At 43.8% G+C, this 24,173-nt stretch overlaps 5 protein-coding genes and 1 long non-coding RNA gene across 7 annotated transcripts; 4 read left to right on the top strand and 2 right to left on the bottom strand.

The window, feature by feature from the left end:
• The first annotated feature begins 139 nt into the window (after positions 1 to 139).
• grass (Gram-positive Specific Serine protease) lies at positions 140 to 10,453 on the top strand. Its single transcript, XM_017181346.3, has 6 exons — positions 140 to 327; positions 402 to 574; positions 9,221 to 9,434; positions 9,498 to 9,546; positions 9,625 to 9,818; positions 9,878 to 10,453. The coding sequence occupies exons 1-6, from the start codon at positions 252 to 254 to the stop codon at positions 10,300 to 10,302; spliced, it is 1,131 nt and encodes a 376-aa protein (XP_017036835.1). The 5' UTR covers positions 140 to 251; the 3' UTR covers positions 10,303 to 10,453.
• On the bottom strand, positions 439 to 8,826 carry LOC121503256 (uncharacterized). The gene is made up of 3 exons (XR_011445173.1): positions 8,305 to 8,826; positions 882 to 1,785; positions 439 to 552 (listed from the first exon to the last, which is right to left on the bottom strand). It is a non-coding gene; the product is annotated as an uncharacterized lncRNA (long non-coding RNA).
• A 2,516-nt stretch (positions 10,454 to 12,969) lies between the features above and the next one.
• LOC108084916 (serine protease grass) lies at positions 12,970 to 14,703 on the top strand. The gene is made up of 4 exons (XM_017181313.3): positions 12,970 to 13,266; positions 13,328 to 13,479; positions 13,552 to 13,877; positions 13,948 to 14,703. Exons 1-4 carry the CDS (start codon positions 13,197 to 13,199, stop codon positions 14,552 to 14,554), a joined length of 1,155 nt encoding a protein of 384 aa, XP_017036802.1. The 5' UTR covers positions 12,970 to 13,196; the 3' UTR covers positions 14,555 to 14,703.
• Positions 14,704 to 15,819: 1,116 nt separating this feature from the next.
• ppk31 (pickpocket 31) lies at positions 15,820 to 17,488 on the top strand. The gene is made up of 6 exons (XM_017181294.2): positions 15,820 to 15,857; positions 16,008 to 16,121; positions 16,186 to 16,402; positions 16,458 to 17,113; positions 17,165 to 17,271; positions 17,325 to 17,488. Exons 1-6 carry the CDS (start codon positions 15,820 to 15,822, stop codon positions 17,486 to 17,488), a joined length of 1,296 nt encoding a protein of 431 aa, XP_017036783.1.
• Positions 17,425 to 17,945, bottom strand: LOC108084928 (serine palmitoyltransferase small subunit A). The gene is made up of 2 exons (XM_017181325.3): positions 17,788 to 17,945; positions 17,425 to 17,724 (listed from the first exon to the last, which is right to left on the bottom strand). The coding sequence occupies exons 1-2, from the start codon at positions 17,870 to 17,872 to the stop codon at positions 17,576 to 17,578; spliced, it is 234 nt and encodes a 77-aa protein (XP_017036814.1). The 5' UTR covers positions 17,873 to 17,945; the 3' UTR covers positions 17,425 to 17,575.
• A 125-nt stretch (positions 17,946 to 18,070) lies between these two features.
• On the top strand, positions 18,071 to 23,826 carry spn-D (spindle D). 2 transcript variants are annotated; one of them, XM_070286729.1, is made up of 6 exons: positions 18,071 to 18,292; positions 18,349 to 18,455; positions 18,506 to 18,663; positions 18,730 to 18,858; positions 18,924 to 19,101; positions 23,740 to 23,826. In XM_070286729.1, the coding sequence occupies exons 1-5, from the start codon at positions 18,105 to 18,107 to the stop codon at positions 19,098 to 19,100; spliced, it is 759 nt and encodes a 252-aa protein (XP_070142830.1). In that variant the 5' UTR covers positions 18,071 to 18,104; the 3' UTR covers position 19,101; positions 23,740 to 23,826. The 2 variants fall into 2 exon arrangements, with proteins under 2 accessions (XP_070142830.1, XP_017036812.1); XM_017181323.2 differs by lacking the exon at positions 23,740 to 23,826 and having other exon boundaries at positions 18,924 to 19,573.
• Positions 23,827 to 24,173: the final 347 nt, after the last annotated feature.

The following is a 24,173-nucleotide window of genomic DNA, read 5'->3' as shown; positions in this document are numbered from 1 at the left end:
AAATTGTTATATATTATGGTTCGCTCTCTATACAAATTAAAAGGCCTGAGACGGCTCAGCTTTGATTTAATCTCGATTTCGCTCTCACAATCCGAGTTCCGGGGGAGGTGAGGAAATACACTTAAAACCCGATTGCTCGTCGCGCCATCTCCCAGTCGAGCTTGGAGCGTCATCGTCAGCGTCTGTTGTCAGTCAAGATCAGTACAGGTTTCAACGTCTCTCGGATCAGGTCCCAGCTCAGCACAGCAGCTATGATAAGCGGCTGCCGCCTTGTTGTCGCCATTGGCATCGCCCTCCTCTCGCTGGGAGTGCAGGCCGCTCGAGCAGGTTAGAGGAGTTCTCGGAACGCAAGTCCGCGGGTCTATGCAATGCTAATATTGGTATCCAATTACATGGGTCAGCCTACGCCGACGAGTGCAGCACACCCGATGGCGACCAGGGCCGCTGCATGCCCTTCTCCTCCTGCCGGAACATCGAGGAGCGGCTCCTGGAGAGCCAGAAGGCCGGGCAGAAGGTGCCGCCCGAGTATGCCAGCTATTTGCAGAAGGCAACCTGCGGGGAGTTCAATGGGGTGGTGAGTGAAAAGTTCATAAATTATTTGAAATATTTTAAATTAAATTGAATTAAAATGTTAAAATGTCCTTCCTTGAAAGTGAACTTTTAGTTTCAAAAAATATATATTTAAATTGCAAAACTTGTTAATTAATTATACAAATTTTGAAAATGTCCTTCCGACGTTCCTTCTCAAATGATACCTTTGGGGTACAAAAATGTATATTTAAATTGCAAAGCTTTTATTGCAATACTATTGGCCTTGTTTTTTCAATAATATATTTTCTATAACAAACAACGAGTTTAATTTGCAAGCTGGTGATATTTACATATAGAAAGCATTCGCATTCCATAATGCAGTTCAAAGATTATTGACTTTTCAGCCTTTCAGTATAAAGGCGCGGTTGGCCTTTATTGTAGAATTCAGCTTGCAGGTTAAAATATGCCGAGATCAAGAGAAACACATGTACGTCGGTCAAAGGTATAGGCATAAAAAGGGCCGGTTTTAATTGCCGGCGGAAAAAGCTCGCTTTTCAAGTGACCGCATATTCTTATGCGTTAGTGGGTTGTACAATTTAGTATTTTGTAAGACTTAATACTAAAAGTTAAAATTATGTTGTGTTTCCATCGCAGGTTCATTTCTTTTTCAGGTGTGAACTAGGTATAAGTCTTCAGTTTTTTGTCTTAACTAATTACAAGGGTTTTCATTAGGTAAAGGTATTTCAAGTTTTTGTCTCAATATAATACAAGATGGTTTTAAAATTCTTTTTTGTTGGAATGATATTCCAACATGCTGCCCGCCTTGCCAGGTGGCAATCAATTGGCGATAATGGACTGCAGTTTCGTTAGGCAGCGAATGGCTTCCTTCAGTTGGCCCAACGGCGAAGGCTTGTTGCTGGGACTGCGATGGTAACTCCGTTTTCCACTGCTTTGCTGTCGATTGCGGCTTTCTCGCTCCTTGGTGTGCTGCTGGTCAGGCCTGGTGCGCTTGGCTGACTCCTTTCCCTTTGTCTCCTCGGCTGGTCCATGCAGGATCGTGTGGTGCAGTTCTCCGCACACATGGCAGATGTCTTTGGATCGGCACTGTTGGAGTGTGTGAGAGGATGCCAAGCAGTTGACGCAATAGTGCAAACGTCTTACAGCTCGTCGTTTAGCGATAAAGTCAAGTTTTAGAAACTTTTCGCAGAAACGCAACGGGTGCTTTTGGCGGCACATTTTGCATTGATGTCCCATCTGGTGAGAAAAAACATTATAAGCGACTGATAGAGAAACGATATGATATGTTAGCAGTGGTGTTGGGAGTTGTGTTATGTGTGTGTGTGATTACTGGGAGGAATCGGGTTTAGTTTCGAGGACGATAAGTTTGACGACCGGACGAGTTATTTCACCCGTGCGGGTTTGTAAATCTACGACGCGAATTTGATTATCGGGTCCCGGATGAACCTTGATAACTCTCCCTAGACGCCACTCTGTTGGTGGGCAGGCATCATCCTTAATAATGACGATGTCGTCGAGATCTAAGTTTCGAGAAGGGTACTTCCATTTATAACGACGGTGCAGTTCTGAGAGATATTCATCCCTCCAACGTCTACTCAGTTCTTGATGCATTATTTTGAGTTTCTGCCAGCGATTATGTAGGCCGAGGTTCTCGCCCGGATTGTCGGGAAACACAATTAGGGGGGCTCCTCGGATAAAATGACCTGGGGTTAAAGGGAGTAGTTGTTCAGCATCTGATTTTAGAGTTGACAGCGGTCTAGAGTTGAGAACCGCTTCTATTTTTGCGAGTAAAGTAGAAAACTCTTCGAAAGTAAAGGCGTGGGATCCTGCTACGCGCTTAAAGTGTTTTTTAAATGATTTTACAGCCGCTTCCCAAAGACCACCCATGTGTGGAGAGTGAGGAGGTATGAATTGCCATTCGAACGAGCGGCTACTAAAAATTGCAGTTATGTGTTCGTTGGCATTTTTGAGAAAGGTTTCCCATGTCTTCGTGAGTTCTCGGCTGGCTCCAAGGAAATTCTTCCCATTATCGGAGACCATCTTGTTGGGAAGTCCCCTGCGACTTACAAAGCGCTCGAAAGTCGCAAGAAAAGCCTTTGTGGACAGTTCAGACACCGATTCCAGATGAACGGCTTTGGTGGAAAAGCATACGAAAACCGCTACGTAACCCTTGAGAATGTGGCTTGATCGAATCGCTGACGTTTTTAAGTCAAAAGGTCCTGCAAAATCAACACCAGTAATTGTGAATGCCGGAGTGAATGTGACTCGATCAGAAGGGAGGGCTGCCATTATCTGATTCGAAGTTCTCTGCTTAAATCGGGTGCAGGTAATACATCTTCGGATGCAGTTTTTGACTTTGTTTGTCAAGCGAGGAATATAGAATTCTTGACGAATGCATCGGAGCATGAGTCTGTTTTCTGCGTGGAGTAAGATTTGGTGTACAAATTTTATGAATAGAGTGCATAGTGCAGAGTTTGGAGGTAAGAGCACTGGGTGGCTCTCGTTATATGGCAGATTTGAATTGACTAGGCGGCTGTTGATGCGAATTTGGCCATCGTTGTCAATAAATGGGTTAAGGGGGCTGAGCGAGCTTTTGGAGGAAATTACCTTGTTTTTTAATAATCGAGTGTATTCCTCTGGGTAATGCATTTTCTGAGCTGCGATAACAAGTCGAGTTTTAGCTAGTTTAGTAAGTGCATTCATGTTGACAGCAGTGCGTTTATGTCGTGGGTGCCAACTTAAAATGCGAGCTGTGGCTCTTAGGGCTCGAGAGTACGAGGTGAATTTTAGACATTGATCCTCGTCGTCCGACTGAGTACAATGAACTAGGACTCGCGATTCTGGGGGAGAACATTCTGGTTTGCATGAGATTGGCCATTTTTCCTTTGGTAAGGATAGCCATTGTGGACCATTCCACCAAAGTGTGGATTCTTTTAGCTCATTTGTTGAGCATCCTCGCGTTCCCAGATCTGCAGGGTTGTCCTTTGACCTGACATGACTCCAGGTCGCATTGGGACTTTCTGCGTGAATGCTTGCTGTGCGGTTTGCGACATATGTTTTCCACGTATGAGGAGGTTTTTCTAACCAGGCAAGAACTATTTCAGAGTCACACCATAACAGAGGACTCAGTTTTTCAAGACGTGTCTCGTGGAGAGCGTGTTTTGCTAATTTAGCGAGCAGTTCTGCGCCACATAGTTCGAGGCGTGGTAAGCTTAGGGTTTTTAAGGGGGCTACTTTACTCTTTGCCAGAAGTAAATGGGATTGAATAACTCCCGAGGGGTATACAGTTCGTATGTATATTGTAGCACAGTACGCCTTTTCGGATGCATCACAGAAACCGTGTAGTTGTACATCCAGATCTGGGTTGTAATGGATCCAGCGAGGGATGTGTATGTGGGTTAGTTCTCGAAGATTTTGGATGAAGGCATTCCATCTATCGATAGTGTTCTGGGAGACATTATCATCCCAGCCGTGATTCTCCAGCCATAGGGATTGAAGCAGTAGCTTTGCTTGAATTATTATTGGCGTTAGCCAGCCTGCCGGGTCGAACAACGTCGAAGCGTAGGATAAAATGCTACGTTTAGATATCTGAGTGGCTGAATTAGGCGGGTTTATGTCGTATGAGAAACAATCATCATTGGCATTCCACTTAATGCCCAATGTGTGGGTAACGCTAGAGTCGGAGACTTTGATAAAATTGTCATTGAATAAGTGATCTCGAGGGATTTCACTGAGCAACGCGTCGTGATTTGCGGTATTTTTCTTGAGCAGAAAACCCGCGGATTGCAATGCCATTCGAATTTCAGATTGGGCTTTCTTGGCACCATCGAGTGTATGGTCGCCGGAAAGGATGTCATCCACATATGTTTCGGAGAGTAAAATTTTTGAGGCTAATGGAAACTCGTGTTCACAGTCTTTGGCTAACTGTTGAAGGGTTCTGATAGCCAGATATGGGGCACAATTAACTCCAAAAGTGACGGTGTTGAGCTCGAAATCTTTCAAAGGACCACTGCCCTCTGGTTGGAAAATAATGCGTTGAAAGGGTCTATCGTCGGGGTGTATAAGAATTTGGCGGTACATCTTCTCAATGTCCCCGTTGAACACATACTTGTACAATCGCCAATTGAGAAGGATTCCAAGTAAATCGGCCTGTAGAGTAGGGCCTTTGTGTAAAACATCGTTAAGCGATCTGCCCGAAGATGTGGATCTGGATGCGTTAAATACGACTCTCAGCTTTGTTGTCGTGCTAGAGGGTTTTACTACTCCATGGTGTGGCAAGTAGTATGAAAAATATTGATTGTTCCGTACAATTTCGAAGGGCTGGGTCTCTGACATGTGACCAAGAGTAATGTATTCTGACAGTACTTTATTATATTGCGACTTAAGAGACTCATTTTTGGATAGAGTGGTTTGCATGCGATGACATTGAGATCTAGCAATGACTCTAGAGCAGCCCAAGTGTTGTGAGGTGGGAAACTCGGATTTAAAAGGGAGACGGACCATATAGCGTCCATCAGGCAGTCGTTGGGTCGTCTCGGCGAATAATTTTTCGCAAATTTGGTCCGAGTGAGAAGTTTGTTTTGGGACGGATATCTCTTCCACTTCCCAAAATTTTTGAAGAAGATTGCCGAGGTTGTCGGAATTATCCTTTACGCAAGTGGAAAATGTGCAAACGTTGGATATGGTAGCCTCGCTTAAAGAGCCACTTATGATCCATCCGAATATGGTGCACTGAGCGAGTAGGTTTTGAGAGAGAGGAGTTCGAATGCCCTCTAGAAAGATTTTAGGGGCAATATCACTTCCAATTATGAGATCAATCTCAGCAGCGGTTGAGAAATTCGGGTCAGCTAAGTCGAGATTAATGAGACAGCTATCTGCGGGTCTGGGAGTACTTATTGCCGGGATCAGATTTGTGAGCTTCTCGAGTACAATCGCATCTACTGAAATTTCTTTAGTTCTGAGGTTGTCTGTGAGTACCAGATGGCATATCTTAGAGGACGAGTTAACAAGTTTGCCTCCCATTCCGGAGATGCTTGTGTAGTGTTTAAGAGCGCGCAGCTTAAGTCTGCGTTGTGACTTTTCTGTGATAAAGGTGCGCTGGGATCCTTGATCGATCAGGGCTCGGAGGCAGAAGAGTTCTCCTCTATGAAGCACCCGGACTAATGCCGTTGGGAGAATAACATTTCGATTTTGAGTGGAATGATGTGCTACAACATAGGCTAACGCCAATAATAATTCAAGCAAAGCTACTGCTTCAATCCCTATGGCTGGAGAATCACGGCTGGGATGATAATGTCTCCCAGAACACCACGATAGATGGAATGATGTGCTACAACATTGGATGGTTGAGCTAATTCTGGGTTTTGTCTTGGTCTCGGAGGAAAATGCAATAAGGAATGGTGGTTTTTGTGGCAAGTATTGCAACTTTTCCCACTTTTACATTCCTTTGCAGTGTGATTATATGAGAGACAGTTAATACAAAGATTAGCCGACTTCGCAAATTGGAAACGATCGTTCGGGCTAAGTTTTCTAAATTGACTGCATTGTCGTAGGTGATGTGATTCCTTACAATGTTTACATGGGTCTGATGCCATCGTGGTGTGTGCTACTGCATTAGTTTTGCTGGATGACTTGAGGGGTGGTTGGTGAAAGGATTTCACAGGCTTAATGGAAGAAAGACGTTCTAGTACCTCTACTCGAATCACTAGAAAATCATTCATTTGCTGCCAAGTCGGCAAATCCTTACGGGAGTCGAGAGATTGTTCCCAAAGGGAGAGCGTCTGATCAGGTAATTTTGATGAGCATAGATGAACCAGCAACGGGTCCCAGTTTTCAGTTTGAACTGTTTGAGCCTTTAGCACTGAAAGACAGTGTGTCACTGTGGACAGAATGCTCTTGATCCCCTCGTCATCTTCCTTATAAACCTTATCCATGGAAAAGAGCCTTTTCAACTGCGTGTCTACTAGCAAACGTTTGTTTTCGAAACGCTTGGACAAGGCGTCCCACGCGGGAGCGAAATTCTCATCGCACAGTAGAAACTGTTTGACGATAGTGCCAGCTTCTCCTCGGGTTTTACTTCTTAAGTGATACAATTTTTGAGCAGCTGTGAGCTTGGGGTGATTGCTATATACAGCAGTAAACATGTCCCTAAAGGCGGGCCAATCTTCGTAGCAACCACTAAAAAGTTCGGTGTCGCAGGGAGGTACCTTAATATGGCATGAATTCATCGATGTGTTAGCAAGGGCTGACGAGTTTGGGTCCCCACTTAAATTAAATTGAGCTTCTCCTTGGATTCCACGACATAGATCTTGTAACAGAGTTTTGACTCTATAAAACTCGTCTTCGCATGTAGAAAAGGTCAAACTGATTTGCTCTTCACTGTCAGCAGACATCTCCTCGTCAGTGGATACCATCAAGCTTCGAAAATCTTGATCTGCTTCAGCAAAAAGAGTGTCCAAACGACGTAATCTCTCAGTAACGAGGGATTCTCTGGTGTCTATTGTGAAGGTGGGAGATTTAGCACAAAACTGCAGCACTCGGCTTGTAGAGAAATCAAAACGTCGTTGGGCAGACATTGTGAAAAATCAGGCAAAAATCGAATGGGATACAACAAATGATATCAGTGATCTGGAGTGTATTTATAAAAACGGGTTGATTTTAGCTCCTAGCGGACAAAGTAGGGTTATGTCGCCTTATGTGTGTAAAAGTGAATAAATGGGGTGCATATAAGCCAAAGAAAAGACAAAGTAGGGTTATGTCTCCTTGTGTATGTAAAGGTGAATAAATGGGGTGCATATAAGCCAAAGAAAAGACAAAGTAGGGTTATGTCTCCTTGTGTATGTAAAGGTGAATAAATGGGGTGCATATAAGCCAAAGAAAAAACAAAGTAGGGTTATGTCTCCTTATGTGTGTAAAGGTGAATAAATGGGGTGCATATAAGCCAAAGAAAAGACAAAGTAGGGTTATGTCTCCTTGTGTATGTAAAGGTGAATAAATGGGGTGCATATAAGCCAAAGAAAAGACAAAGTAGGGTTATGTCTCCTTGTGTATGTAAAGGTGAATAAAAAGTAGTATATAAGCGGACCGATGTACATGCGTAAAGTATGTATGCACTCGCATTAACTTCGATTTATGTGTGTATGTAGACGTGTCAAAAAAAGTAGTATATAAGCGGACCGATGTACATGCGTAAAGTATGTATGCACTCGCATTAACTTCGATTTATGTGTGTATGTAGACGTGTCAAAAAAAGTAGTATATAAGCGGACCGATGTACATGCGTAAAGTATGTATGCACTCGCACTAACTTCGATTTATGTGTGTATGTAGACGTGCAAAAATTTAGTGATAAGCGGACTGACGTACATAAGTATGTGTAAAAGTATGTATGCACTCGCACTAGCTGCGGTTTATGTATGTACATATGCACGTGCGTGCGGTTTTTTCGCGCAAGAAAACCACGGTTCTTATTGAGATGTATGTATGTATGTAGTTATTTGCACAGCACTTTCACTGGGGTATGTATGTATGTATGGGTCTGCATTTATTCGAGAAAACCAATATAATAAGAATTGCACTGAGTATGTATGTATGTATGTGTGGGCATTTATTGTGCAAAAAAAGTTTAAAAAATGATTTCCGAGATAACGCACTGGATGTGTATGTATGTAAGTGTGGGTTTCCGTTTATTTGTGCAAAAGAGAGCTTAAAAGTGGTTGAGTTTAACGTGTCTGTAGGGTCAGCCACGAGGATTACCTTTTTTCACACGCTCTGGGGGCAGCAAAGAAAAAATCCAAAAGAGATGTCCACTTCTTTTGCGCTCGGGCCAGCACAAAAAAACTCTCCAGAAAGATGTCCAGTTCTGTCGACGTCGAAGGACCATGTATAAAGGCGCGGTTGGCCTTTATTGTAGAATTCAGCTTGCAGGTTAAAATATGCCGAGATCAAGAGAAACACATGTACGTCGGTCAAAGGTATAGGCATAAAAAGGGCCGGTTTTAATTGCCGGCGGAAAAAGCTCGCTTTTCAAGTGACCGCATATTCTTATGCGTTAGTGGGTTGTACAATTTAGTATTTTGTAAGACTTAATACTAAAAGTTAAAATTATGTTGTGTTTCCATCGCAGGTTCATTTCTTTTTCAGGTGTGAACTAGGTATAAGTCTTCAGTTTTTTGTCTTAACTAATTACAAGGGTTTTCATTAGGTAAAGGTATTTCAAGTTTTTGTCTCAATATAATACAAGATGGTTTTAAAATTCTTTTTTGTTGGAATGATATTCCAACAGTTGACAATAAGCTAGTGATTTATATTATAATTTTAGTCAGAAGCTTACAAAGCAGTGAAAGAGCCATTTCCGACCCTATAAATCCTATATATTCTTGATCAACATCAACAGGCGAATCTTTCTAGCATACAAAAGCTCTCCGAATTAAATTTGATGGATTTTTGGTTTAGTTATGATCGATTTTTGATTTGATGTCCATGATCCTTTGACAAACAACCAAGTTTGGCTTAGAGAAGTTTCCTTTCCTGTTTTAATGTATATTATTTTTATATTTTGCGTATAGGAATGTATTACAAATAACAGTTATACCAGTTATTATTGAGTGATCTATAATAATTATCCCAATTAAACTAATAATAATTGTATTTATTCCTTGTTTTCCGGCAGCGACATTTCTGCTGTGCCTCCTCCCAGATCCAGCACAATTCCAAGGTGATGAGCCTGTTTAAAGCCGAGAACTTTGACTGCGGCAACTTCGTCAGCCATCGTGTTTCCAATGGATACGAGGTTAAGCTCTCCTCCAGACCCTGGATGGCCCTGCTCCGCTACAACCGTTTTGGGGAGTCGCAGTTCCTTTGTGGCGGGGCCCTAATCTCGGAGAGTAAGTTTTCCTTTATTGGAATAAAAGTTTCAATTTGAGTATTATAACTATTGTAAATTCCAGGATACATTCTAACTGCTGCCCATTGCGTGTCGGGACTCGAGGATGAGCTGTAAGTTCCAAAATCAACGGATAGTATCTAGTTCAAGTGGAGCTAGTTCTCCTAACCACTCCCCCTAATTACTTTTAGCTACGAAATCCGCCTGGGTGAGCACCGGATCTCCACGGAAAAGGACTGCCGCAATCAGGGACGCAAGCCCAAGTGTGCCCCTCCGGTGGTGGATGTGGGCATTGAGAAGCATCTGATCCATGAGCAGTACGATACCCGGCACTACCTGAACGACATTGCCCTCCTGCGTCTGAATCAAAGTGTTACTTTCCAGAGTAAGCCATTGGAGATGGAAGCCCCTGACTATAACTAATGTTATATGCATTTTAATCAGAGCACATCAGTCCCATTTGCCTGCCCGTCACCGACGAGCTGAAACAGAAGGCGGAGGAGATCAATACCTACTTTGTGACCGGCTGGGGCACCACGGAGAACGGCTCCACCTCGGATGTGCTCCTTCAGGCGAATGTGCCCCTACAGCCGCGTACTGCCTGCTCCCAGGCCTATCGTCGGAACGTTCCTCCCTCCCAGCTCTGTGTGGGCGGTGGCGATCTTCAGGATTCATGCAAGGGCGACTCCGGGGGTCCGCTGCAAGCGCCGGTCCCCTACCTGGGACAGTTTGCCCCACGAATGGTGGAGTTCGGCATCGTTAGCCAGGGCGTGGTCACCTGCGGCCAGATCAGTCTGCCGGGCCTGTACACAAATGTGGGAGAGTTTGTCCAGTGGATCACGGACACCATGGCCAGCAATGGCCTCTGAGAGGAGGAGGAGGAGTCATGATTATTGTTATAGTGCGACTTAGTGATTAGTCAAACCCAAAAAAAAAAATGATATGCATATGTGTGAAATTATTTGCTGTTTTTTATGGGGAGTTGTTTTGTAAATCAAGAAAATGAAAGAAGAAAAGGAACCTTTGGCTGTTTAATTTTTTTAAGATTACTAAAATACAATATTTTTTAAATTATACGAATTTCAGATTTATGAAACCCACAATAATTTCCTTGACATCCATGGAACAGATCCTTTTACCTAATTTATATGAAAAACTAAGTCCCATTACTGCAGTTATAAATATCTCTATTATTAGGCTATGGTATATTAAATTATTAATGTCTCTATTATTAGGCTATGATATATTACATTAAATACAGAGACTTATTCAGTTTTCATTCTCGTTTTCCGTCAATTTTCCGTGCTCGTCGTCAATACTGCCTTGCACTGACGTTTCCTTTGGAATGAATCATAAGTAAACATAGTACTCGTGTTGAATTATTATTCAATGGCTTTCGTCTAACAACTATGAATATTAACTATCAGAATTATTGCGCAATGTGACGTACGAAAACAATTGAGATATTACTGAATACAATCGCATTATTAGCTCTCCTTAAGCACTGGGAGATAAGCTTAGCCAGAGTGAGGCTTATGCTTCGAGGGTCTTGTAATTGAGATTATTTATTAATCACAAGGCCAATCTCACAAAGTGATTTCGCGACCTATCCCTACAGGGCGTGACGGGCGTTCTAAACTTGGCAAAAAAAAACCGCAATTTTTGGGGGGTTTTTGTTGGCACGCATCGCACATTTCGATGCTGGGAATTTCAACCGATGGAAATTCCATGTTACACATATCTTAAAGAACGGGTTTCAATCTGGCGCTCAGGTTGCCGTTGCCGCCGCCTGCCAGGGGAATGGGGAACTTGAGATGTTGGAATTAATAATACGAATTAATTGCGAGAAAAAGTACCGATTCTAATGGGTGTTCAGCCCCCACCTGCTCGGGGGACGCGTGCCAGTTCCCGGACAAGGCACTACTTGGACGAGGAGAATTGCAAACGAGAGAGACTCACAGTAAGAGAAAAGTAATAGAGAAACTTTTTGTGTTAATCAGATGGAGAGAGAGAGAGACTTGTTGTGTAAAGAATCTTTGGAAGCTAATCGATCGATTCGCTCGCTTCAGGGGGTTTCCTGGAATTAATCGCCTTTCCCACGCTCCCAGATCCAAAACCGTTTATCTGTGGGTGGGCCTTGACTTTTCCCAGGTGCAAATTCTGAAACGTATCGATCTTTTGTAGAAACACAAATTTATATATTATTTTCTACAAAAGTGTTTCTCCTAAATTGAGCTGAAGCCCTTTTATAGATTTTGCGGACCAAGACTGAGCTGCTGCAGCTTCCTGTTCATCTTGCTGCCTGACACAGCGTACTGCGTCATCAGAGCTCTGATCTCCACATCGAACTGAGGGACGATGACAGAAGGGTTCGTCTTGCTGGAATTGGGCTTGATCTTGACAATTGGCTTAGCCTGGAGATCCTTTGGCTCCTCCTGCTTCCGCTGCTGGGCTCCAGCTTCATTCTTCTTGGAGGATTCGCTTTGGGGGTAGTTTGGTAAACGTGGATTGCGTAGAGTGTAAGGGTTAATCCTCAGTCTGCTTGTTCGGGGATTCCACCTGATGGTGGAGGCGGAGAAGGGCCAGGTCCTCCTACATGGATCTGGCCCCCTCAGAAGGCTATCACCAGCTGCTACCTTGTATTTTTCTTCGCCTGGCTCCACATATTCGATCAGGCGCTGGAAGTTGGGACATGGGCGCCCAACATCGCAAAGTAACTGGGAGAATGTCACTGACATGTTGGGTGCTGGAATTTGTCTTTATTCTAAATAGGCTTAACTGTATTTTTTATACGAATTTTACAATATCTTTATAATGTTCTATGATGTTTAAGGGAGAGTGTTTTCTGTGAATACTTTGTTTAGGCAGAGAGAGTCTCTGGCGTTCATCAGATTTATTCGAGCAAGATTTTAATTTATTATGTTTCTGTGAGCGCGTGCCCTGATTAATGAATATAATAAAAATGACAATAACCATATTTTATTTGTGCTCTTTATGATTACTCAAAAATAGACTCTGAAAATCAGGAAGCTCTGAATTCTTATCAGTTTTAGGTTTGTTCTTGAAATAATTAGGACTTGTTTTGATTTTAAATTTAAGTTCAAATTTTTGTTTTTAGAAATGTTGTTAAAAACATACAAATAAGCTTATCTCATTTAATTTACTGATTTAAAGGTAAATTGCCAGCTAAAAAGAAGATTTTGGCACTCTTTCAGCTTTTTAAACCTTTAAAACTATTATGAATAATTATTAAATGTAATCGTTTAAAAGTCTTTAAGAAACTCAAGCTTAAATAACAACAATATTAATCTACACATTCCCAAGAATAATGTACCCCCCCCCCCCCCCCCTAGCAAGTATTACTACGTAGACGGCGCACTCTCAACACAGATAGATGTACATATGGTAGCAAATATACCCAATATCTAGCACCATATCTCCGGCTCTGACCCCCGCACGCGAGCTGTCTTACCAAAACCTGTTGCTCCGATCTGGGATTACGCTCGCCGATGTATCATTAATGCCGTGTGGATTGGCGCTTCCCCCGAGAGCACGCGAATCCGAGCTACAAAAGCCCGGCACACGACGACCTGCGGCTCATTCCAAGTTGAGACGTTGAGAGCACGGCTGAGCAAGCGCGTTGAGTTTTGAAATCTCGGATCAGAAACGTGATCTCCACTAGCAACCAGCAACTATAGCACAGCATCGGCAGCCGGTGACTTGAGACGACAACAGGAAGACCATAAATCACAGATCTGACAGGATGGGTTCTCAATCAAATCTGTTGATTACGACGATCCTAAGTTTCGTCATGTTGGAGGCGGTTCTCAGTCGTAAGTTTACATAGCAATTAAAATCAGGAAGCGGTAGCTTTATGAACCAACTTAATTACAGAGAGCTGCTTCACGACGGCGGGCGGAGCGGGTCAGTGCGTCGCACCCAGTGAGTGCCCCTTCGTTCGGAAGCTGTATGATGTCTACGGACGTAATATCCCCCGGCAGATTGGCAACCAGCTGCGACAGATGAGGTGCACTGGGAATAATAATGTAAGTAGATCCCTGTTTAGGCGTATTTGTAAAGGAAATAATTCTTATTTAATATCCAACCCTTTTCTTCAGGACTTTCAAATTTGTTGCCGCAATGAAGCCACTCCCCAGGCCAGCAACACCCTGACGACACAGCCCAAGGTGGTGCGGGCGACTAGCGGCGATATAAACAGCTACAGCAGACAGGGTCTCCAGTACCTGAACTCCTTCACAGACTGTGGCAATAAGGGCAACCCGAAGCTTAGTGGAGGTATAGAGGCCAGACTGGGCGAGTTTCCCTGGATGGCGCTGCTCAAGTACAGGAGCGATGATCAGCGTCCTTTCTTTTGCGGCGGCAGCCTGATCAGCGATCGCCACGTCTTGACCGCCGCCCATTGCATCATCCACCAGCCGGATGTGTAAGTATATACCTTCATGGATTCCCTGAATATCTGATTACTTAGTTTGGTTATTGTCTGCACTTTGTAGACTGGCTGTGCGCTTGGGCGAGCATGATCTGAGCAAGGACGAGGACTGCACCATTTTGGGGGGCTATAAGAGGACTTGCCTGCCGCCCTCCGAGGAGTACGAGGTGCAAAGGGTCCACGTTCATCCCAACTACGTGCATGGCCAGATTAGCTATGACTTGGCCGTCATTCAACTGAAGCAGCAGGTCACACACAAGAGCCACATTCAGCCGGTGTGTCTGCCCATCACCCAAAGCTCGCAGGAGCTGAAATTCAACCAGGACTTCTACATCGCCGGCTGGGGCAAGACGGAAAAGCAGGAGCCCTCCAACACGCTCCAGAAGGCCATCGTGACACGCCAGAGCCTGGACTCGTGCCGCCAGTTCTACAACAAGGGCGAGGTGAACGATAATCACATCTGCGCCACCGGCGAAGACCTCAAGCACACCTGTCCGGGTGACTCCGGAAGTCCGCTGTTCATCAAGCACATCTTCCAGGGGAATTACCGCTTCGTCCAGTACGGCGTGGTCTCCTTTGGGGGTCAGTGGTGCGGCCGGAACGAGCATCAGCCGGGAGTCTTTGCCAATGTCATCAACATGCTGCCCTGGATCACTCAGGTCGTGCAGTAGTTCGGATCGGAGTAAACGTAGACGACACACTATTTATGTTTATAGTCCTAAGAACCATTGCCATAGTTACTCCTAGCGGTTTTCTAAGTTCTTTAAATTATTTTAATATTTTGTAAATTATTTTAATATATCAGATGTAAGCAGCATTAACTAAAGTGAAGTTTGGTCTGTGGTGTGGTGGGGATTACTGAAATTTAGAGTGCTCTTAGGTGATGAATAAGGAAGTTATATTTATATATATATTTAATATTATATACGATTTCTCTCTGCCTGGAAATCAATAATTATTGATTATAATCAAAGCTAATTTTGATTATTTGTTTCAATAAGATTAATCGATTTAGAATTAGTTTATTATTATTTATTATTTGCTTTAGCTTCTTAGATGAGTAAATCTTTGTGATTAAGCTCTTTTTCCAACAATTTTAATAAGTTCTAGTTAAAATATTAAAGCGTAAACTGACTCATAAGAAAGATCCCTGTATTGCTGTAGATTTAAAGGCAACCAGGGGAACCCTATTTGGGCTAGAAACAACAACCTTAATTATTTGTAGTTCCTTACAATCGAGTCATAAATCAATGGATTAAGTCTGAAGCTTAGTTAGAGTCTCAAGTGAGTCATCCAAGCACGTGCTCAGATATTTGAACCCACATCTCTTTGCTGGAAGAAATCAGGCACTGCAAGCATGCTTTCTCAGATGAATCCCATATTGTTATTACCTGATCGATATACATGGGCATTATATGTATTCCATGGCTCTGACTCACCGGTGGCTAAAGTAATGCCATTGGCATGCCATAATTTGCGGTTAGTAGCTGTATTTATTGTCCAGAATATGAGTACATAAGACCAGAACCAGATTTAACAGAGAGATAACATTTAATTTCCATGCGAAATCTTTTTATTACGTTTCAGGGTATTCCCAGATTATTGTTTTTTTTTTATTGTGTATTAATGTAGTACTGACCTATGAACTTGAAATGTCTGCATGTGATTTATGGTGCTTAGAATGACGACAATTTATATAATAATAAATAATCACTAGGCACGTCTGTTTAATATGGGGTTTAGCATTGAACTAAAAAGGAAACCAAATCGGGCTATTTTACTTAATGTGGGCCACACGCCAAGAACAATGGCTAAGATGGCTATCGAAGGTAGCTTTTAGTTGTGGCTAAAATGGATACCAGAAAGGATAACAGAAAGGATATACCTCAGCTGAACATGAGCGAACAGTTGGAATGTTTCTGCTGGATGGTTAACAATGAACTTTAGCCGCGTACAAGGATTGGTTTTAAAGGGGTGAGTTAGTCAGTTTGCTAGATCCTACTTCCTTCCTTTTTTAATTTTATATAAAGTACGCTAGTTAATCTTCCATAAATAAAGTTTACTTTCTTAGTTATACACATATTAATTACCTTAACTCTGTAAAAAACTATTACTTTCATCTAGGATTCTCTATTTGGTGACATTTTACCATTCGCTGCCCTTCTTCGGCAGTGTCTCCATGTCCCTGCTGCACAGCTATGTGTCCTCCTCGGTCTCCTTCAATTTGGACACCATTTAGTAAGTTCCCAAAAAACCCAATTACAAATTATAAAATTAAAATGAATAATTAAATACTGATCAGCTTGAACTGGAACTCCACCTTTCCGGCCATCACCGTCTGCGAGATATACAATGCCGAAAGGATCTGGGACCTTAGTGACTCGCATTTCGGCGTGGAGCACGATATCCACATCGATGACTTCATCTCGGAAATTGTCTTCTACCGCGGCGTTTGCAGCAGCTGCGAGGACTGCGCCAGGCTTCGATGTCCTGCCAACTTTACCATCCTTGTGGAGGGAGTAAGTATTCTGGACTTTGGCTGGGAATACACAATTGATTCACCCTTATCGCCAGTTTCGCACCAAGTGCCATCAGTTGCTGGTGAACTGCACCTACCTCAACGAGCTGTTCGACTGCTGCGACGAGTTCCTGCCGGTGCCCACGGAGTACGGGCTGTGTTACTCCTTCAATTCGCACCAGGCCCGCAAGGTGGCCCAGGTGCAGTTCACTAACAACCGGATGACGGGGCCAGGACACCTGAATTTTCATGCAGCTGCAGACATTCAGTTGTACGTACATGCACCCATCGATGTGCCCTACCAGCTGTCCGAGGGCATGATCCGGGAGACGGTGCTGCTGGGCCACTACAAGGAGCTTATCCTTAACGTTATCGAGGTGCACAATGACGAGAGCGTCCTCGATTTGAGCCTGGAGCAGCGACGGTGCCGGTACGGCCACGAGCATGTGGCGGAGCGGCTGGGCATCTACGAATTCTACAGCTACTCCGGCTGTGTGGTGGAGTGCACCGTCCTGCTGCAGCTGGCCAACTGCAATTGCACCAGCCACTTTATGGCCCTGCCCGGTCAGAATTCCCTGCCGGCCTGCGACTACCGCGGCCTCATCTGTCTCACGCGCATACGGGACAAGATCATGACGGAGCGCAAGTCCTGCGAGTGCATGAGCTCCTGCGAGGAGCCGGAGTACAACATAATCTACAACTCGCCGGATGAGTAGGTGGTTTCTGTCTAAACTGTTCTATTTTAAATCTTATTTCTATACAGAGATGACGAGGCCACGGATGACGTCTCCAAGATCCGCGTGGCTCTGGTGGAGCTGCCAACCCAGCGTTACGTTCGCCGGGTAACCAAGACCATCCTGGATTTTCTGAGTGAGCTACAAGAACCCTAAGCCTTTCCTATAGATAAACCTCTCACTTTGCAGTTTCCCTGGGCGGCCTGGTGGGCCTGTTTTTCAACACCTCCGCCCTGCGTATTGTGGAGGCTATCGTTTTGTGCATCCGTTACAGAAAAACCATCGTGAGTTGGGTCAAGCGAATCTTTGTTGGCACGGTTAAATATTTACAGATCTTGGACCAGTCGAAGTAAATCACATTATTATATTGCTAACTTTAAATCATAGTTGTCTTTCCTGCCTCCTGGGGGAGTACATACATACATATGTGCTGTGGAAGCTCAGCTTCGGGCCATCTTCTGGGCCACATTCTCCGTGGAGCTGTGCCACTGGGGCGGCGTCACAAAGTGCACCAGGGTCTCCAGATAGTTTGGCAGATACATAAAGCTGGAGAATATCACCAGGGTCAGCATGACCAGGAAGAATCCATCTAGGGGACGAGTTGATAATGTGAGATTACTGCTGCCTCGGGGCATTTTGGTGCAATACTCACTGATCAGCTTACGCTCCCAGGGCTCCAGCATGTTTATGCATGTTATCAGTTCGTACTGGCGGTAGACGTGCTTGAAATCTACCATTTTGGGTGATAAAGTCCAATAAAGTCCAAGTCGAAGCCAAGTGCAAGAGGATTGTAAACAAAACCAGATGATTCTAACCAGTGTTGATAAAGTATCCTGACAAATATACTAGAATGGTTGAGAACTTGGATAATTTGATAAGCACAAAAACGGTATATTTCGACGACTGGGCACTCTAAGCATATGTTATTTGTTTTGTTTTGGTTTTCGCGGCATGTTTTAAGCTGAAATTATGGCAAGCCCATCGACATCAAAAACCATGAATTTGTTCAACAATTCCTGCTGGGATATTGCCCAAAGGTCGACCAACAAGATACTGACAGGACACAAAGGCCTTGACACTCACCTCGGAGGGGGAATTAGCCTGGGGCAAATAACAGAGCTAATAGGAACCTCGGGCACTGGAAAAACTCAGCTTTGGTAAGATTTCTATCCTCTACGAAGGCTTTACTGATTAAATTATTAATTATTAACAGCTTACAACTATGCCTGAATGTGCAAATACCCAAAAGTGTCGGGGGACTGGAAGGCAGCGCCTTATTTATAGACACCCGACAGGACTTTCATCCAGAGCGATTATTAGGTGAGTTTTGCCTCAAGCTAACTTTGTGAAATTTCATTATTTACTCACAGGCTTAGCTAAAGACCTGGAAAAAAGGTATAAACGCAGAGCACCCGGCTTTGAGGCCTCTAGAATGCTTAAAAGGGTCCACCATGTGAGGTGTCCCAACGCAGCTCAGCTAATGGCCAGCGTCTTGAGTTGCCACCGGCACCTGCGAGATCATCCAGATGTAATTATTTGCAGTACTTGTTGCTCTTTCTCTTGTAAAGCAATAATTTCTTCTCTTTCCTGGCAGATAAAGTTGATTGTGATCGACTCTCTGGCATTTTCACTGCGCATGCTTGAGGATGGCGCCCAGCGCTTCGAGTTGCTCCTGGAACTCCATGACAGCATGAGGAGATTGCAGCGCCAACACAATGTAGCCGTAAGTATCGAGAAACTCAAACCATTTCCTTTCGCTTCTGGTAATCGTCACGTCTTTCCTGACAGTGGGTCGTCACCAATGTGCTCACGCATCGCTGCAGCAGAAGGGGGCAGAAGTTCCATGTGGTGTCCGCCTTGGGGATCCTGCATTCGCACCTGATCAATGAGCGCATCTGGTTTTCGCAGAGCTGGCAGTGCTACCTGGGCAAGTCATGGAGAATCTGTAGATTAATTAACGCCTGAGGTTTGTTTTCGTTGAGTTTAACTTTTACTTTTGTTAGATTTCGTTTGTTTAATGGGTTATTATCAGTTTTATTAATTAATAGTGTTTCTTAATAAGTAATTCTATAAAAATAAGCAAACTAGGCTCAATTTAGAGCGGCGACCGTATTAAGGCAAAACAGGATCCTCAGTTTCTATGCCATAAATCGCAAATGTAGTCACAACTAGAAGGCGCACACCCAGCCAGCTGTTTGGGGCACTTGCTAAAAGCCTCGACTCCGCAAAGACCAGGCTACGACGATGCTATCGATGGCGCAGCTTTGCAGATTGACAGGCGAGCACTGGGCTGATTTATGCGCGCGGCCCAGGAATGTGGCAAAGTGTAAAAAGTGTTTACACAAACGAACGGCGACACCCAAGCCCGAGAGCCAAAAGCGAAACCAGCCTGAGGCTCTGCAGCTAGCTAAAGGCTTTGATAATACACGGAAAAAAAATGTGGCTTGTCTTTGAGATAGAAAATACATTCACATATATTTAAAACAAAGAAGTATCTGAGTAGATAGAAATGATGTTTATTTTTCTGTTTAAAAGCAATTTAAACAATGTTAATATTTTAGTTTCTTTGAATTTTTTATAACACTCTTACTCTTAATACCATTTTTCTCACCGTGCATCCCAAATCCTAGCTTGGAGCTCCTCCGGGGCAGCAGCTAGTCACGCATATGCAGCGACAACTAATTCAATTTCCACTTGCCAGAAGGAGGCGGCTGTTTAGCCGAGTGTGCACGCCTAATTGGTAATGCGATCGGCTTTATTGAGGCGCTGGAGGCGGTGGAGTCGAGGCCGAAGCCAGCCTGAATCTGCGGCTAGGCCCGTTGCAGTCACAGGCTATCGCTGTCGCTCAGCGCAAATCCCATTACGTGCGATCCGTTTCGAGCCATAAACATGTAACAGCTCCAGCTACAGCTGCAGCAGCGAAGCGATCCCAGATCACCGGTCGGTCGCCTGGCCAGAGTTTCCTGGCTTCCAGCGGCGCAACTTGTCGCTCGAACTTAATTGCCTCGCTTGCGCTTATGACTTTCGTGGGCAATGCATCCTCATCCACATCCTCATCCTCATCTGCTGTCTGCAGCAGCATTAGAAAGTATCTTCAGCCGGCGAAAAGCTATAGCTATCAACATCTTGGAGCTCGCATCGTCTTCGTCTTTGCCTTTGCCGAGTAGTTGCTGGCGCTATTTTCGACACCGCCATAAATTTTCCAACTGCCCTGCAATGCACTGGGTTCCAAAAATTAGAAATAGTCTGAATGCACTGCGAGAAATGAGAGTTATTAAGTTTTTAACAAAATAGAAACATTTTCCTAAGACGCAAGGCTTCGTTTTCTGGTCTTTGCAAAGCAGAACACTGATGGAGCCATTTCCAACCCCATAAACCATATATATTCTTGATCAGCATTAACAAGCGAATCTTTCTAGCTACTTTGGGAAGAAAAATAAATTTTATAATTTTTTTTCAAAATTTGATAAGGGGTTACATCATTAAAATTTTAAAAATTACCAAAAATTTTAATTATTAAAAATTTTTAAATGTAGTATACAGATTTGTTAACCTATTAAAAACTAAGAAGGAAAGGCTTTCCAAATTGAAATTTATGGGTTTTTCGCCAAGTTATGATTGATTTTTGATTCAATGGCATGATCCTATGGCAACCTGCAAAGGTATTCCAATTTCGGCTTGCCGAAGTTAGTTTCCTTTCTTGTTCTTTGTTAGTTTTTAATATTCCAAATATAATATTATATTTTAATTGTAAAGTACTATTTATATAAAATATTTTTAACCGTGTGGCTAATTTACTGAACTGGCAAGTTGTAAGTCCATTTTCCATTTCCCATTTTCCATTTCGTACGGGTTTCAATTAAAACAAAAGGCAAAAAGCAAAAAAAAAAAAAAAAAAGCCAGCAAGCATGGCCTGGCAATTTGGCCACGACCTCGTGCTGCTCCCGCCAGAGTTCAGGCCCAGAGCGGCTAATTCCGCAACGCCGACCGCCCCGATGGCAGCACCGATAGCGAGAGAAAAAACACCAACGGCCAACAACAGCAACGACGATGGCTAAGGCCAGCAGAAGCAGCAAACTCTGGCCGTGAGATAATCAAATGTTGGCCAAAAAGGATTGCACACACACTCTTACCTCGCCCGGCTTATTGTTCTGAGAAATTGTTATTAATTGAGTTGTAACCTGGCCTGCACCTGGCCCAGCTTTCTCCTCCTGGTCTTCGGCTTTGCCGGCGGCCCGGTGGGTGGCCCCGACTCCGCACTCATTTGCCCGATTTAATTTGGTTTGGCCATCAATAAGCTGGGCTCGGAGCCGGAGCCATCTCATTTGCATGCCCGAAATTTATGCTCATCAATTAGCTGATTAATTTATTTGGCGTGGAAGCTCAAAACGCTTGTCTAATTAGATAAATGCGCTACATTAATGTCGCCTCCTGACATTTATAAAGCGTGATTCCTCGGTGATTTTGGCTCTTCCTTCTCCCTCTTCGGAGATGGCTTTTAGGGGGCTGAGCTAATCAATTAATGGCTGCTAAGGGGGCTTAAATGGTTAGGAGGATTAGCTCCTAATGGCTTGGCATTCTAATCAAATTTATCATTTAAATTGTGATTTCTTTTTTACTGGAAAAGAATACACTAAGGAAAATATATTACTGAGGTTCTTTTTAAATTTAATTTCAAACGTAGGTGGTTTCCCCTGCTTTTCCTTTTTATTGATTAAAAAATAAACAAATGAAAATATATTACTAATGTTCTTTTTGATTTTATATTAAACGTACCTTGTTTTCCATGCTGCTTTAGCCTTAGACTTTCTCTCTGACAATTCCCAGGTCTATTAGCCAATCCAACTCCCCGCCTAAATTAGTTTATAATGTTGCTTATAAATGCCACTTGTCGGCCACGACACGGATGTGGCTCTGGATCTTGATCCAGTCGCCAGTTGCAGCGTGTTTCTCAAACGGCAATCTTCCTCCACCAGTGTCCGCCGGTGGCAGGAAAATATTTTAATTAAAACACAAACTAAACGTTTACTGCTAGCGATGTTATCCATAGCATTTCATACAAATAACAACGACACAAGACTAGCTACCAGGCGAAGGCTCCTCGCTGGTGCTGCTGCTGCTGCGTGCAGCAAATACGGCAAACTTTGCATGTAACAGCCTCAACATGTGTCGCACAGCGCCTATTTGAATATATATCAAATCAGTTTCAGATAATTTTCTATAACAGCTCTCGTCGTCGGACGGAACATTTGTACGAGTTCGCTGCCTGAGTCTTTCGTTTCGCGGCCGCCGCTGCGACTGCGAGTGCATATTTTACGCGGCGCATTGTTGTTGCCGGGATTGGGATTGGGATTGGGACTGGACTCGGATTGGGGATTTGAAATTAAGTTGTTTTGCATAAAAGCGCCATAAAAAGGCGCAGCAGCAGGGGCAGCCGGCAGCAATTGTGATTAGAACGACACGACAGGCACGACATGGGACATTTGAGACGCGTCTGTTGCTCCTGCTCCTGCTCCTGCTGCTCCTGGTAGCTCCTTACATATATGGCCAGCTAGCAATTGTCGGTCGCAAAATTGCCGGCTCAACACGAGCGACGTATGTCATCAAATGGCACTGCCATTAGCGGAGATCCTCCTCCTCCAGCCAATGGTAGGCAAATGCTAGGAGCCGACCCTCGAAGCAGCTACGACTATTATCAATTTAAGTTGGCTAATTGGTTTCAAATTTATGGACCTGTATTTGATATTTATGTCGTCTACCAGAGAGGCCTCTGTGCTCTGTGTGTGCCCCGCAATTTCGCCTGTCTGCCTGCCCAGAGACCTCTACTCTGGTCCGACTCCGATCCGGGCCGATCCGATCCGCGGCTCTCGCTCTGCCTTGGCATGCTGCAAACAACGTAATTGGCTTTCAATTTGCTGCAAATTGTTGCAACAGCCACGACAGCGCGCCGCAAAGAGCAACGGCAACAGGGAAACATATTTAGATTATAGACGGATAAAGTTTATGTACATTCTGTTCTCGCCGTGGCCACTTTTGAGCTCGAGGACCGGCCTCTGCTTCTGCTTTGGCTCCAGCTCCAGCTTCGGCTTCCCCGTCTTCATCCACCATAATTCCAATGAGTTATATGCCCATCATGTGCGCTCCTTGGCCCTTCAAAGTCGAAAACGTATCGCGCGTTAATTAAAAAAACAGCAACAACTACCGAAACATCAGCGTAGAGGTTGGCTGCTAAAGGAAAAAAATAAAAAACAAGAAAATAATGCAGAAAAAAGCGCCAAAAATGCCGCTAAAGTTTCGCTCGGAAAAGGGCGGCTACCCAAAGACTCAGGCCTGGGTTAGCACTGTTCAATAACTAAATAAAACACTTGGACCGCCATGCACTCAGAGAATATATATTCATTTAATTTAACTAAGAAATTTGAAAAATAATATTTAAATAAATTGAAGTACAATTTGTAGATAAACATGGTGTATTTGGTTCGAGTCGCTCATTTAAGAATCTCATAGATACTGTTATTTTTCCTTTGAGATATATATATTCTCAAACGAATCTTTAAACTTAATTTAAGCCTCTTAATATCAAAAATAACTTTGTTTTTTCCAGTGCTTTTACGAATATAAGAGAACAAGAGGCCGCGCACAATCAAGCGAAAATTCCTGGCATTTTCTGCTTCATTAACAACACACACTCATATATGTATGTAGCCACAGAGAACTTGGCCATTTCGTTTTGTTTCGAGCCGAGTTTAACCCGCTGACGAAATTTACGCACGTTGGGGTATCCGCTCCTGCTCCTGCTCTTCCTCCCCCTCCTCCACATTGGGCCTTGATGATCCGCTGGAGCCGACGCTGGAGCTTAGTTCGGTTCGACCGGCTCTTTTTTGGTATTTTAATTAGAAACCGAACAACGTAAAATGCATTGCTCGTCGATTTCGCTTTCTTTCCTCCTCCGTAGGCCTTCTGATCTGCTTCGATTCCGATTTGCTGGTGCGTCCTCCGGTCTTGCATTTGGTTTTCACATTCAATTAGCGCATATTT

The sequence above is a fragment of the Drosophila kikkawai genome, chromosome 3R (assembly GCF_030179895.1).
Source record: "Drosophila kikkawai strain 14028-0561.14 chromosome 3R, DkikHiC1v2, whole genome shotgun sequence".
NCBI classification, from domain to species: domain Eukaryota; kingdom Metazoa; phylum Arthropoda; class Insecta; order Diptera; family Drosophilidae; genus Drosophila; species Drosophila kikkawai.
This window is presented reverse-complemented; position numbering and strand designations above follow the sequence as displayed.